The sequence below is a fragment of the Polistes fuscatus genome, unplaced genomic scaffold, assembly GCF_010416935.1.
Source record: "Polistes fuscatus isolate 324 unplaced genomic scaffold, CU_Pfus_HIC Scaffold23, whole genome shotgun sequence".
Classification (NCBI taxonomy): Eukaryota; Metazoa; Arthropoda; class Insecta; order Hymenoptera; family Vespidae; genus Polistes; species Polistes fuscatus.
Window position 1 is genome coordinate 1695701 of NW_025113100.1, and position 15187 is coordinate 1710887.

General features: G+C 28.5%; 3 protein-coding genes across 8 annotated transcripts; 2 read left to right on the plus strand and 1 right to left on the minus strand.

Moving 5' to 3' along the window:
- The first annotated feature begins 2569 nt into the window (after positions 1 to 2569).
- LOC122518137 lies at positions 2570 to 4812 on the plus strand. Of its 5 annotated transcripts, none has more exons than XM_043636874.1 (8): positions 2570 to 2714; positions 2950 to 3001; positions 3374 to 3420; positions 3500 to 3533; positions 3619 to 3645; positions 3949 to 4055; positions 4126 to 4238; positions 4314 to 4812. In XM_043636874.1, exons 1-8 carry the CDS (start codon positions 2659 to 2661, stop codon positions 4565 to 4567), a joined length of 690 nt encoding a protein of 229 aa, XP_043492809.1. In that variant the 5' UTR covers positions 2570 to 2658; the 3' UTR covers positions 4568 to 4812. The 5 variants fall into 5 exon arrangements, with proteins under 5 accessions (XP_043492809.1, XP_043492810.1, XP_043492811.1 ...); XM_043636875.1 differs by having other exon boundaries at positions 2962 to 3001; XM_043636876.1 differs by lacking the exon at positions 3619 to 3645.
- Positions 4813 to 7770: 2958 nt separating this feature from the next.
- LOC122518138 (ubiquitin-conjugating enzyme E2 J1-like) lies at positions 7771 to 10751 on the plus strand. Its single transcript, XM_043636879.1, has 5 exons — positions 7771 to 8232; positions 8368 to 8573; positions 8655 to 8845; positions 8939 to 9056; positions 9139 to 10751. Exons 1-5 carry the CDS (start codon positions 8187 to 8189, stop codon positions 9382 to 9384), a joined length of 807 nt encoding a protein of 268 aa, XP_043492814.1. The 5' UTR covers positions 7771 to 8186; the 3' UTR covers positions 9385 to 10751.
- A 1191-nt stretch (positions 10752 to 11942) lies between these two features.
- Positions 11943 to 14750, minus strand: LOC122518124 (5-hydroxytryptamine receptor 2C). 2 transcript variants are annotated; one of them, XM_043636848.1, is made up of 6 exons: positions 14535 to 14750; positions 13539 to 13862; positions 13147 to 13432; positions 12816 to 13040; positions 12354 to 12612; positions 11943 to 12266 (listed from the first exon to the last, which is right to left on the minus strand). In XM_043636848.1, exons 2-6 carry the CDS (start codon positions 13848 to 13850, stop codon positions 11957 to 11959), a joined length of 1392 nt encoding a protein of 463 aa, XP_043492783.1. In that variant the 5' UTR covers positions 13851 to 13862; positions 14535 to 14750; the 3' UTR covers positions 11943 to 11956. The 2 variants fall into 2 exon arrangements, with proteins under 2 accessions (XP_043492783.1, XP_043492784.1); XM_043636849.1 differs by lacking the exon at positions 14535 to 14750 and having other exon boundaries at positions 12075 to 12266; positions 12354 to 12461; positions 13539 to 14220.
- Between the last annotated feature and the right edge of the window lie 437 nt (positions 14751 to 15187).

Below are 15187 nucleotides of genomic sequence, written 5' to 3' on the forward strand. Positions count from 1 at the left end.
ATAATGTAGTCTTCTTCGTGTCTTGTCCAATTACAAAAATCGTCTAATTAACATTACGATACTACTACTGAAAGTAATGTTATTTTCGACTTATAACTCGTGTTTCTAAATTTGTCAAAAGATATTAAACATTGTTAAATCTACGTAATAATAATAATATAATGTATGTAATTGTGAGTAAAAAATGTTAACGAAGTGGGAAACGTTTAAAACAATATATCGAGAAAAGAAAACTCACTTAACTTACTAATATATATATATATATATATATAAAAGATTACGAAGATATACATGGTGATACATCAAGATAGAACTTATATTTTCAAAGTTATTTTTCTGATATACACTTTAAAATCATATTTCGAGTGCAGCAACATACGATTGTCATTAAGCACTATAATATTTACAAAACTAGTGTACAAATAAAAAAGAAAATATATATATATATATATTTAATGTTAACATCAAGTTATTAAATTAAAATCGTTGATAAGAGTAGTTGCATTATATAGAAAAATATAAAAGACAATAGTTCTTGTTGAAAGATATTCAAACAATGTAACATATAGATATTGTACATCTAATTGTCTGAAAACACTAATAGAATCATACGTTTTATGTTATGCATAAATATATATATATATATTTTTTAATCATTAAACGAATACGATACTTTTCTTAGGCATTAAAAAAAATAAAAAATAAAATAGTTTTGCATGTAATATATAAGATGCTTAAAAATTTATCATCTACAATATATTATTTCAAATTTGAATGTGAATTGTAACTATTTTACGATACAATTTGTGTGTGTGTAAGTAATATATGGAAAAAAAATTACAGAATTATATATACACATAGATATATATATATTATGCAATATACATACAAATGTACAAATATCTTTACATAATATCAAAATGTTAATTACCACCACTAGATCTATAAGTGTCTTGTTACGTTTAATATTCTGGAGGTATATTTTTGAATCTTATTGATTAATAATGTGCGTATATCTTCAACAAGTAAAGAAATAATATAACTGTAATTTAATTTATTTTCTAACTAAACTCTCACCGTACACGTTCCTCTCAAAGGTGCAAAATAAAGTATTTTTATTTGACAGGATTGAACTTTTTCAAAACTTAATAACGACGATAGAGAATTAATACGGAGGAAAAACAGGCGTATATAATTAATTTATTCGAAGTGTTGTACCTTTGTCATTAATAAATAGTATCTTGTAAATATGTTGTGTATTTTTTTAAATAACATTCTATGAAACTCTCTCATATAAATTACAGTTAAATCAATTCTAATTTGTATTAAATATAGGATTATTATGTTTTAACGTTATTATTAAACCAGTATTTTCCTTGCAAGTATTTAATCCTTTACACTCAAGGCCTTTTTCGCTCGGGTAAACACCAGCAACTCGAAACGATTTTCGGATGAATGAACTGAGTATTTACAACTAAAGGATTGCAGTTGATTTATATGCAGTATTGTTGAAAGGCATTCATGAATGGAATGCAAGGTGCATTGCTTAAATAAAATATAAAACTCAAGATCGTTATCGTTCGAATTAACGTGTTAAACCGAGTGGTGACAGGACAGTGTAAAGGGTTAATTAATAGATATAAATGAAAGAATGAATTGTGTTCTCTATCGACTGAGTCGTCAGTTGAATATATTACAACCTCAGCATTAATTTATCCCTGGCAATACAGAATTTAATGAGAAAAGTACACCTGAAAAGAGTTATTTTAATTGAACTGCAATTAATAAATTATACCTGGAAACATCTTTTTTAATTATCTGTTTTAATTTAAATTTCGATAAAAACAACACTTCTGCCATCTATAAATTAACAAAAAAATAAAATTTGTGCCCTTATATATAAATTTGAAGTACGAAATTCTTGCGAGAATAAAGAGCCATCTATCAACAGATTTGGCAATTTCTCACAGGATATTCCTTTTAAACTGACTCTAATAGTAAAAAACATTTAAATAAGGATGAAAGCTTAAGGAATATGCACATCATTTTTATTCTTTTTTTTTTTCATACTCTACAACAATAATGCAAAAAAAATATATAGTTCCATTTAAAAGAAACATCGAAACTTTGAAATTTCGTAACAAAATATCTCGAGAAACAATTCTTTCTATCATTAGATTCTTCTACTTGCAAGAATGCAATTTTTCTCTTTAAAGTTTTTTATTACGATTGTAAACAAAGGAGATATTTAAAGTGGACAGAATTATTGCCATGTATAAATAATTAAAAATATAAATGCATAAAAAATATTAAAATAATAAATAAGTATATAAAATATATAATAAATAAGTTTAATTCATAAGTAATGACGTAAAAAGTAATAAGTGACGCGCATGTTGTAAAAGGGGTGAGTAATCGCGCATGACAGCAGCTGTTCGTTCGTATTTGCTTTTATTCATACGGTACCATCAAACATGGTTGAGAATGATCTGTCTTATTTGACGTCTACTATTCACAACAATAAACGGGGCGCTGTCTCTCTCGTTGTAACAGTCAATTTACGGGCGTGTAACGTGTGGAATTAAAGACTGGCATTTAAATATTCATTATAGATCGGTTAGATGACGCCGACGGCAAGACGCCGTGATTTGACAGGTCATGGGGGCCTGTTTCGGCCGATGTTTTGCCAAAGTCACCGACTCGTTATCCTACAGGTTAAATATTATTCTGACAAATGATAGAATCACCTTTTTTTTTTTTTTAAATTTAATTATTCTATGCAATCCTCTAGACCTGCATTTTTATCGACAATGAAATTTGACTCTATCTTTCATTTCTTCTTTTTTTTTCTAATTATTTTTTTTTATTACTTTTATTTTTCATTTTGTTTACTAATTAAATGACAAATTAATTATTATTTCTAAATTTTGTATATTGTTTTAATTTAAGGTTGTATCGCAGGCATACCAGCATGTCCTGCCAAGGAGACGAACAAGTTGAGGTAGATATTAGTCGTATTCTTTTTATTTCTATTCAATATATTATATTATTCTTTATTGCATTTTGTTTAAGAACGTTTATGGTGCCTATCAAATATGTATGTTCTCTTTTTTAATTGCAAGTAGCATGACTAAATTAACGATGTTAGCGAATATAAAATATTGACTGTGTAAGCGGGTTTCCTATAAGATCGAACTCTATAAATACTCAACGAATGTTTTACATTGCATGTAATATTCTAATTGAAAGTGTGACACTAGACATAGCAATAAATTACATAAAAAGTTAGAAATTGTTGATATGATCCAAAAAAAAATAAACTAGAAAATTATATAGATTCAATTCATGTATAACATGTTTGTTAATTTTGTAGTTTATAGATGGAGAAGAAGATAGAGAACAACCTAAAGGATCAAAAACGTAAGAATCAGAATTCTTTTAATTGACAAGTAAGAGTTCTGTATTAATTATAAATTTGATCCTTACGCTTACTGGACAGTCTGTTATCGTTTCTCTCCTTAAAGCAATTTAAGGTAATTTCATATTTTCAAATTGAGAAGTATAGATTTTTAAAGAGAATATTTAAGTTCATAGACAAAATTTACATTTGTTATCAAGAATTCGATTAAATCATCAATATTAAAGGTATTAGATTTAATATCAAAAGTATACACACTATAGTCGAGTATAATGTCTTGCATGTATATAATATTTACTTTTCAACGAGGCTTCATTTTCCTTTTAATCCTAAAATACAAGTAAAAGTAAAATTGTTTAATTGTATTAAACTTAATAGAAAAGAGAGTGAATTGTAAATTGTATGAGTTTTCAAAGGGTATGTTAATGGCTTATGCGATATGTTTGCAGCTTTGTAAAAGATACATAGCATTTTTAATAGAATCTATCTTATTATTTTCATAGAGATTTTTTAGTTTATATATTTTATAGAAAAAACATGGAGTTCCTGTGACTTTAGAGTTATTAGACGAAGGGGGATGGCAAAGAGGCTCCAACAAATATGCCAGATTGAATTCTAGAAATGATCCTTCTACGAGGTATATATGGTTTGTTTAAGTAGTCTAAGAAAAATATATATCTATTTAACAATATCAAATCCTTCATTAGTTCCGGTTTAGACACACCGCTACAAATACTTGATGTTCGAAACTTAATGAAGCAACAAACTTGTGTTTCTTCTACACCTGGTTCTTCGTTAGATCTTGAATGGGAACACGAAGGTATTTAGTTACACTTATAACTTATATAAAAATTGCATGAAATTTGAAAATAAATCTTTGAACACATTATTTTAGGATTGCCACTGCCAGTCATGGATAATGATAAAATTAGTACCGATGGATCACAAACTTCAATTAATAATAGTCAGCCTTCTAGTTTGACAGCATCTCCCTGGTCTAGAGTATCAACACCAAACAGTTTAGAATGGGATCCTGTAGAAGCAGATATGGTATGTGTTGATATGGAGACTGAACAGCTTTTGACTGAGATAGAGCGATTAACGGATAGGGCTTTAAAAGAAACAGGTGAATGGACTAACGATAGCTGATAAAAGATCCATTTGTATTTAAGAGGATTGTTTGTATTTTTCTATTATATAAAATATACAACATGGGGATAGAAGAGTTTGGGGGGGGGGAATTGCAAAGAGAGAGAAGTGTGAAATAATAATGGCAAAAGATGTTCTATTATTTTCATCTTTCTTCATTGAAAATAATAGAATTTAAATTGTTTCACAAGTAATTTGGCTGAAAAGATTCAAAAGTACCATGACCAATGATACTAAACAGAAAAGAAAAAACGAAAACCAAAAATATAATAAATACTATAACTTTAGAAAAAAATAATTAAATTATAGACGTAAACAAGCTTATAAAAATTAATGTGATAAACGAAAAATGAATCTATTTGAATGCCAATTGTACTTTTAACAGATATTTCTATGGCCTAATTTTATTATTTAGCGTAAGACTTCAGTTTTGTAGTTCGTGCACCTTCATATATTTGAAATGTTTATATATGATAACTAAAATGGAATTGTTAAAATAATTTTTAACAGACAATAACTTTCTTCCTATTGATTAATCTACATTTTTGTTCATTATAATTATTTCAATTAATATTTTTTTAATTTAAAAAGATACATGCAAAACACATATACACACATTTAGTGTATACATTTTGAATTATATAACTTTTGTTCTTAAGAACATGGAGAGAAAGAAAGAAGAATCACACAAAATATTATTTTAAGCTAAGCATATCATGTATGTATGTTGCGATACAATATTTGAGAAATTGTAAGTTCTAATATTTCGATAATTACCTACAGATAAAATTATGACGAAAAAAGAAAAAGAAATAAAATAAAAAAGGAATTTTTGCCTCGGCAAAATTCCTTTTATTTGCTTGCTTTACATTAAAGCTTAAATTATTTGAAAAATGAAATATAATGAATATATATAGATATATATATACATAAACTTTAATGTAAAGTAAACGTGACAAACTGTGGTATTATATAAACTAAAGCTTTTAAAGGAAGGTGCTAAAATTCTAATACATATTTTATCTAAGAAGTTATTTTTTGGTATCGAAATAAGATCATTTATTTAGTTCTTGAAAAGCTTATCCGACTAATGAAATGTTTCACCTAAACTAGACTGCTTTCGATAATATGCATTGATATTACATAATTTTTTGGTGATTGCATTTTATGCACGTATACATATAACTCATAATGTATCACCACGTTGGTGTTGGTATATTAATGTTAACATAAAAAAGGAATATAGAAAAATATTCCTTAAATTGATAGATCATTGCCTCCCACATACTTATTTTATATTATTATGTATGTTGAACACAAAGATTCTAAATATTTATAGAGATAACAAACATTGATGTAGAATGCCTTAATATTATTATGATAGCGAAATCTTCACTTCTTAAGTGTTAACAAAATTAGCCGATTTATCGATTCGTGTTTAACTTGTATTTTTTAAAATTACACGCAGGGTATTGAATTTATAACTGACTTGATATCGTTGCAGTAAAAAAAAAAAATTATGATACAGTTACAGTAATGACAATAGTCCAGTAAAACGTCAATGATTCATTAGCACGCTTACAGATTGGATAAATTGCAATATTTTAAACATATTAATATATGTATTATAAGTGCTTCAATACTTTTTTATATTACATTAAGCTATATCATTAAACAAAAATAATAATAAGTTCTATTTGTTTAAAAACAAAATCAAATATTATGAAATGTAATATTCATTATTACCACGAATGGTAGTAATTTATAAAACAAAAAATGTTTCAAAAGATATTTATCCCTTTTATGATTTAAAAAAAAATATATATATATTTGTTACATTTATAAAATGGAAAAGAAATAGTATCAAGTTATAACATGAAATTTTTACAAATTAAAATATAAAGTTGCTACGTATGATTAAGATTATAAAATGTTGCATATAAAATAATACTTATTATTTGTCAATGGAAAGTCAGTAAATTTTGTAAATATCAGGGTACTTTACATTATTAAATATTATAAAGATCTCTATAAAATATCGTAGAAAATATTTTGAAAATTCTTTCTATATATATTGGTTTTCTATTTTATTTTATTATTTTTAAGTCTTGACAATATTTCTTTTTACCAATTTTGTAGAAGAAAATGATTTTAACCATTATAGGGACCAAAAATTATTTGATTATTTACTAAAATAATTCTCCAATTTAGAAAGTTTATTATTTAAGATATTAATGATATATTTAATCATAGATAAACATAATATAAAAGTTAGCGCATATATTTTTTATCATTTGAAATTCAAGGATTATTTTTCTTTTTGTTTTTACGATATTAAAAATGCAAATGAATCATATGTTGCACAAGTATAAAGCATTACCATTATTTGCTTCGCTGTAAAACCCTGGTGACACAATTGGCAGTAAGCATACAAATTTCAAGTAATCGTATGCTATGATATATTTTGTTACATTTAAAAAATAGATTATATTAAATAGTACAAGAACTTTTTGAGATTAACAATACTTTATCTCAAAATCCACGCAAACTAAGTGATGTGATATACTTTTGTTCTTCGTGTGTAAATCTATAGGAGTAAGCATCTTGGCAATGTATAATACGTTAAAATATATGCTTCTACGAGCAGCACAGAATGTCTGCGCACAATTAAATTTATCCTATATTAAGAATATTAATAATGATAAATGTTACAACCGATCTATTTATATGCTTTAATAATATAATAATAAAATGTTTAAAGAAAATATTTAACGCTCTGAATCTACATCTCCATTTTTCTATTCTAATTTGTCAAAAATATATGCGAATATTTTGAGAAGAATATAAATTAATTTTTATAGAATAATAAATAAATTAATAAAAGTTATATTGTATAAATATATCATTGTTAAAACATTTAAATAAATAAATTGAGGTTATATGCGATAAATGTCATTATTGAAACGACTAACCTAATTAATATTTATATACATTACATTCCTTCGTTTTCTTTACTCTTTCCACGTGAATTATTGTCTTTTTTACATGATCGCAATGACACAATTAATTAAACAATTATTTTAATATCACTATCACTCTTAAAAATACGTTCCCATTGAAGGTACTTGATGAATTACGAATGATATCGATTGAAGTTGGCAACGAGTTCGATAATTCAAGAACGAGTTCGATAATTTAAGAACGAGTTGAATTGTACTCCCCCACTTATCTTATTTATCTATATAATATTATATATTTACTTTAGGTCCATTGAATTGGCATTGGTATTGGTTGATATTATTTTTTGCAACTTGGCAGACCAGTTTATTTTTTTCATTATAAAAAAAACACATATTTTTGGCTAAAGGCCACGTTGATTTGGGTAAACGTTAAAAGAAATTCCGTCATTTTTTAATAGACGATACCAACAGCTTATGGCACATCATACCAAATCGCCACGTACGCAAATGAAAATGTAAACGGTGCAGAAGGTCGTTCATTGTGTCGATTTTTAAATTGCGAGTGTTTAAATACATTCTCAGAATATCTTTCATTTGCAACAGATAAAAACTATTGAAATTCTTTTCGTACTTTTTAAACAAGAGATATAACACAGGTTATGCTCAAAATGTCATTCGAGGGAAAATACAATGCTAAAAGTCCAGGCAAGAACTTTTAGCTTCTTTTTTTTTTTAACACCTCATATCTTTGCTCTACTTCTATATTTTTAATATTATGTATAATTTGTTTAACATTTCATATCAGAGTTTAAAATGAAACAATATTAATTGACATTACAGCTGTCAAAAGATTGATGCGAGAAGCTCAAGAACTCCACGAAGCTACAGAAGAGTATTACGCTTATCCTTTGGATGATAATCTTTTCGAATGGCACTTTACCGTACAGGGTCCTCCTTCTACTGATTTCGAGGGAGGCGTATACCATGGAAGAATTTTACTACCACCCGAATATCCTATGAAACCTCCTAATATTATTTTATTAACAGTGAGTTTGTTTGCCATTCAAGTATGACATCTTTTGGTTTCTTTTAATCGGTGTTAATTGAAAGATAATTATTTGTTTTAGCCGAATGGTCGTTTCAGAATAAATAAAAAGATTTGTCTAAACATTTCGGGTCATCATCCTGAAACTTGGCAACCATCGTGGAGTATTAGAACAGCATTATTAGCATTAATCGCTTTTATGCCTACACCTGGCAATGGAACTATCGGTTCTTTAGATTACAGCACTGAAGAAAGACAAAAGCTAGCAAAAAAGTATACTTAATTTTTATCATTATTTTCTATCATTTAATCACTTGAACAAAGTGATATTTTAATCTCTTTTTTTCTATAATTTTAATATTTCAGATCACTGAATTGGCAATGCGATAACTGTGGAAAAGTGGTGGACTTGTTGTCCAAAAATTCAATAAAGAAACCTATTACGGAAGAGGAACAAAATATGTTAGATATGATAGCTCTGAAGGTATGAGTTATCATTTCTGTTATTATAAAATATCATATTATTTTTATATATTCATCATACAAATTAATATCATTTTAAACAGGCCGATGAAACACCAACGCTCGAAACAAGTTTTACAGAGAACTCAGAAAATGGGGATACTGGAAGTGAACTAAGACACCGTAGGGAAACAAATTTCAGTGAAAGCCAAGAAGCTCAATCAACTGTGCATTTAAATCCTCAAGTAGAAACAATGTCCTCTTCGAACGATCTATTTTGGAGTATTCTAATAGCATTGTTAGCATCGGCTATTATTTTACTTGTTTTACGACGGTTGTTTCTTGTGTAAATTACTTTGCTACATAGATAAAACACGCGTTACTATTGTAAGTATGTTAATTATACAAAGGTAAATTTTATACACATTTTACGCGAATAGCATTTTTAAATATTAAATGAAAACTTTATATACGCTCATATGCTAGTATATTAACTCTAAAAATTAATATATGTATAAGAACATAGACATATGCTTATTCTTATTATAAGATTGTATAATTTCAACTTTTGCTTAAAATTACACATTCGCTTGAACATTTATAATAGTTTCTATTTCTGTTAGTATTATTATTATTACTATTATTAGCATCATTGTCATCATCATTACCAATAGTAATATTGTCCAAAATTGGCTGTCGTATGTCTAGTCTATTAAATTTTAGTAATCACACTTAAAAAAATGAACACCAAATGAAAATATACTCTTCAAGTATTAAATGATTTTCTCTGTTGAAATGTTTTCTAATGAATAGAGTTATTCAATAATTTATTGGGGATATTGATACAAGTAGTTTGTTAAGATCACGGAATGTTATACGAGCAGCACTTTATTTATCTATATTTTTAATTTGATATTGTGGAATTTTGTAATAATGCAATAAGTATTGAATAACTACGAAATTTGTTTATTAATTGATATACTACACATGACATTAATAGATAGTTTGTATATGTGTGCGTACTTGCATATACACATATACTTATATCCAGAGCAAAGTATATAATTAAAATTGCTCGACATTTTTTATTGGGTTACTTTCAGTTATATTTGTGACTTTGTGTATTTATAATTCAAATATTGTAATTACGTAGCGTTAACTTACTCACGTCAGATGCTTGATTAAAGTTATGTTGTTACAACAAATTTAAAGAAAGAAAAAGAAAAAAAGGAGAAGAATAGTACCAAAGTACATAAAATATAAAGTTAACGATTAGGAAAATACGAAAGATAAATCATAAAAGATATTATGATATATCCCTTATTATCCTGTGTATATATGAAACAAAAAATGGGAAAAAAGATTATAGAAGAACATGTTTGTATGCATAATCAAATATCTGCGTATGAACATTTGTTAAATATTTAAGGAGTATTTTAGAAGTTAATCAATTGAAAACATTAAATCTTTCTTCATATGTAATATTTAAATATCACCACATTAGAAACAAATTGACGACACTTCTAGTACATTACACTTAAAATATGTTAAGGAGATAATGCACGTTTTCATAAACACTAATTGTAATCAATGTACTTTTTACTTTGGCACATTATTTTATAGTAATTGAAAATATTATAGAGCAAAGTGTTAAAAGAAAATGCGACACCCATTATCTCTTCTCAGCCTTTCAAAAAATAAATAAAGTGCAAATATAGTATTTAGTTATTTAATTTACCTACCACATTTTAAATATTTTATTTCTTCGTGCCGTCTATTTATTTTACTTTTATTTTTTATAACAGACTCGTATATAATAGGTATTTCGTTATAGGTAGTTCGTATTAACTTTAAAGAGAAAAATTGCATTTTTGCAAGTAGGAGATCTAAAAAGTTCGTATGTTTTATACGTAAATATTCCTTAATAATTAAATTATAATTTTTCTTAAAAGTATATTATACATATATATATATATACTTAAACTATAACATTTCACTTAAATATGAATGACTATGTAGACGATTTTTTAATTCAAACAGTGAATAAGTAAGCTACTCGAGTGAGCCACTATAGTGGCTCATCGACCTGGAAAAAATAATCGATAAAGCCAATATAGTGGCAGGCCGGCTAAGGCCTATATCGGTAATTGCAGTGCTCTACCTTTATCCATCGACCGTCGGTAACTCCCACTGTCGGTAAACTGCCACCGTCGGTAGCTCCTACTGTCGGTAACTCCACTGTCGGTAATATTTATAAAACATCGACCGTTTTTAATGAGAGTTTGTACTTTAATAATATTGACCGTCAGGAACCTAAATACAAAATATTACTGACGTAGAGTAAAAAAATTTTGTCTATTATTACCGACGGTGGCAGTTACCGACGGTGGCATTTACCGACAGTGGCAGTTACCGACGGTCGATGGATAAAGGTAGAGCACTGCAATTACCGATATAGGCCTTAGCCGGCCTGCCACTATATTGGCTTTATCGATTATTTTTTCCAGGTCGATGAGCCACTATAGTGGCTCACTCGAGTAGCTTACTTATTCACTGTTTGAATTAAATAATCGTCTACATAGTCATTCATATTTAAGTAAAATGTTATAGTTTAAGTATATATATATATATATGTACAATATATTTTTAAGAAAAATTATAATTTAATCATTAAGGAATCTTTACGTAAAACATATACGGCTGATAATTTAAAAAGTGTGTGGGTCAGCTTCGACGCACGACTGGAGTTTACGCCTCAAGAACGATTGTCTTTGAACAGGTAGAGAAAAAAAGACTTACTAGATTAAAAAAAAGATCGATATCATATTGGAGCTAGAAAAACCTGTCTTTCAAAAATCGATTCTTATTGAGTAAACTCCAAAAAAGAAATAAATACGTAATACTAGAATTAATTTCGAATTATTATCTGGACCATTTGCATTTTAATAGGCGTACGAAAGCAGCTCGGAAAGTTTTGTTAAAAATCGTATAAATGATAGGGTTTATGGTGGAAGATGCATAACCAAACCACAAAAACGTGTCTGTTACATGTCGTGGCACGATATTATCTGGACAAACGACGAAAATAATGTTTAATGCAAAGAATGGAGCCCAACAAATTAAAAATGTAAAAAATACCAATCCAAGAACTTTGCTGGCCTTTTGTTTCGAAGCTATTGCATTCGCAGCTAGGATTCTTTTACTTCTCTTTCCGTTTAACAATTTGTGAGACCTAAACACGCGGAAAAAGTATCGAATTATTTGTTTATCTTTGAATAATTTTAATTTAATTCTGTATATATAAGTATTATTTTATTACCTTGTATTTTCACGTTCGGTCGATGGATTTTTCGTCGAAACTGATTTTCTAATCGATCTTCCAAACGATAGATCATCTTTCGAATATTCCGCGATAAATCGCGCCCTCCTACGTAGTAATTGCACCGTCAATACGTAAGACAATATCATAACAATCGTCGGTATATAAAATGCAATTAAAGATCCAAAAATAAAGAAAATCTTGTTATTAATAACACAAGTCGTTGAATCCGGCATTATACTTTTCGAATCGATCAAACCTACGAGGATAGGAATTTTCTTTATCTACGTTCAATAGAAAGAATATAAAATCTATTTTATTGATGTTCAAGAAAAAATATATTTTAAATGAAATTTGTATTTTTATTTTGTAACATTTTTCGCGAATTATTTAATAAAAAAGTTTCAATCAAGCGTAATAATGTTGAAGAATATCATTTTGTCAAATTTTTCGAGAATTTACCTAATACAGTTATAAAACTGGACGTTAGCATAGCTAATAACCAGACGGTTGTTATTTTAAGGGCAACCAGACGTTTCGTATAGGTCCTTCGTGTCCTTAATGGGTTACGAATGCCTACATATCTGCCCACAGAAATGAAACACATGTGCATAATGCTCGCCGAGCATGCCAGAACATCGCAGGTCACGTAAATGTTACACCAGATTACACCGAGCGGCCAGTAACCTAAAATCTATTCTGTGATGTACTTTAAAGGGATATTATAAGAGAAATAAAAATGAAAATTAAGAAATGAGAATAATAAAAAATAAAAATAAAAGGATAAGCTCACCTAAAAATCCAGGAATCGCCCCCATCGGCATGACGAACAGACTAACGAGTAGGTCGGCAATGGCGAGAGATAATAGAAAATAGTTAGTTAAATTGTGAAGTTTTTTATCCAATACAACGGCTAGACAAACCAAAGAATTTCCTAAACCACCAGCTATTACTATGATAAAGGCAACGAAAAGAAATCTCCAGTCGGTTCGACGATTCGTCACCGTTGAGTTTCGAGAACAGTAGAACTCAATGTCTTCCCCATCAACGATATTTCTTTGATCAGAGCATTCCAGGATCTGATACAAAATGTTATGCAATATTTATACTATTTTTCTTAAATATTGTAATTAATAAAACTGTATATTCTCTAATCCTTTCCTTGTTTTCACAACAAACGTTTACCTCGTGTCTGGTGCTGTTCGAAAGGCAACCATCTAAGTTCGTAATCTTGGATAAAAAGATACTTTCCATGCTAGTTTCCCATTTATTTAAAATCAACGACACGTTCGTCTGACAATTTTGATAATTGCACGATCTGCATAATAAATTGGTCATCGTAGTGTTCCGAGTAAAGGCACAAATTCGATCGAAATCGATAGAATTGTCGGGGATGCACTCTTTTATCGCACAATCGTAAAGACTTCCATTGCAGGAAGTTCGATGCAAGGTCAGAACATTCGGCCAGGATGTTAAATTGTTTTCACTCGAACGCATGATTTTTTACGGCTACATATATGCGTGCGCGAATCGTTTGAATTATTAATTAACAGGTAAATATTATTATATCCGATACGAAGATTATATTTTCATTTATTATATCTTTATTTTGATTAACCACGTAAATTTTCTTAACCGATCATGCATACGTTACGCGTATCTATGTCATACGATTATAGGAAACGCGTGCACGTTGATTGATTATCCCAAAGATAGATCAAAGAGATCTATGCGTCGCGTTTAGATGCGAGATCGTTTGTTTACGCGAAAGAAAATATTTTTGAATAACACAAATCACCGAATTTACGAGTTTTCTTTAGTTTTTATAACAAAACAAAAATCGATAATATATTTATTTACATAACATTTATTTAAATAAAAAGATTTATTTAATAAATAAATTGAATGAATACCCTTTGAAATATGAAACTACTCGCGAACGAATTAATATCTTGAATTAAAAATTCTAACGACGATAGGAAAAGTGTTACAATAATTGTTAGAAAATATCGAGCGACAAAATGGCGAGGCGTATAAATATTCAAATATATTTTTTACGCGAATATAATAAAAAGCATAAACAATTTTTGTTAAATTCTAAAATAAATAAGCATAGTTCCGTTGTTTCTTATCCGCGATGGTAAGTTTAAATTTATTCATGAATCATGTTCCAACGACCACCTGAGCTATGAATCGTGGAAGAACGACGGGACGAATAAAAACCACGAAAGAGTAATCTGCTATCGTAAAGTGGAGAAAATGTTGAACACTCGCGAAATAAAGCAACGTTATAACGTAACGAGAAAGAGTTTCATTCGGACGATGAGAGGGCGACGATCGACGTACTAAACTAGTACGTGCAGCTTGTCAAAGGTTATTTTCGAGGGGGGAAACGAAGATAGATGCAGGAAGAGGAATATGGAAGAAGAAGGGGGAGGAACTCGTAAAATGAAAGAGGGACTGTTGCGAATTAAAGAGAGAGAGAGAGAGAGGGGGAGAGAGAAAGATAAATAGATGAAATAGTTTCGAGTGTGTATGCATTATTTACGAGACCAAATTTATGGTATTCGAAAATAAAATATTTAGAAAAATCATCGGTGGAAAACGCGATTAGGAATAAATAAATAAATACATAAAACTATGTATATATATATATATATATGTATGTATATGTATAAGCTTGTTTTCTACGATTTTATACACCTTCACAATTAACATAACATTTCTTTCGTTTTAAACTGAACCGGATATCTCGATAGCAAATGATCTTTTGCACGCGCACACACGCGTATACGCAGACGCATACGCAGACGCATACATGAAAAAAGAAAATT

Bases quoted from the DNA above. Each gene is read 5' to 3' on its own strand.
- LOC122518137 (XM_043636874.1), top strand. From the start codon at position 2,659: ATGGGGGCCTGTTTCGGCCGATGTTTTGCCAAAGTCACCGACTCGTTA. The intron at 3,646-3,948 runs GTATTAGATTTA...TATATTTTATAG, and splicing joins TTAAATCATCAATATTAAAG to AAAAAACATGGAGTTCCTGT. The intron at 4,056-4,125 runs GTATATATGGTT...ATCCTTCATTAG, and splicing joins AGAAATGATCCTTCTACGAG to TTCCGGTTTAGACACACCGC.
- LOC122518138 (XM_043636879.1), top strand. From the start codon at position 8,187: ATGCTCAAAATGTCATTCGAGGGAAAATACAATGCTAAAAGTCCAG. The intron at 8,574-8,654 runs GTGAGTTTGTTT...TATTTGTTTTAG, and splicing joins CTAATATTATTTTATTAACA to CCGAATGGTCGTTTCAGAAT. The intron at 8,846-8,938 runs GTATACTTAATT...TTAATATTTCAG, and splicing joins AGACAAAAGCTAGCAAAAAA to ATCACTGAATTGGCAATGCG.
- LOC122518124 (XM_043636848.1), bottom strand. From the start codon at position 13,850: ATGCGTTCGAGTGAAAACAATTTAACATCCTGGCCGAATGTTCTGACC. The intron at 13,041-13,146 runs GTGAGCTTATCC...AATAGATTTTAG, and splicing joins GGCGATTCCTGGATTTTTAG to GTTACTGGCCGCTCGGTGTA. The intron at 12,267-12,353 runs GTAATAAAATAA...CCGCGTGTTTAG, and splicing joins ACCGAACGTGAAAATACAAG to GTCTCACAAATTGTTAAACG.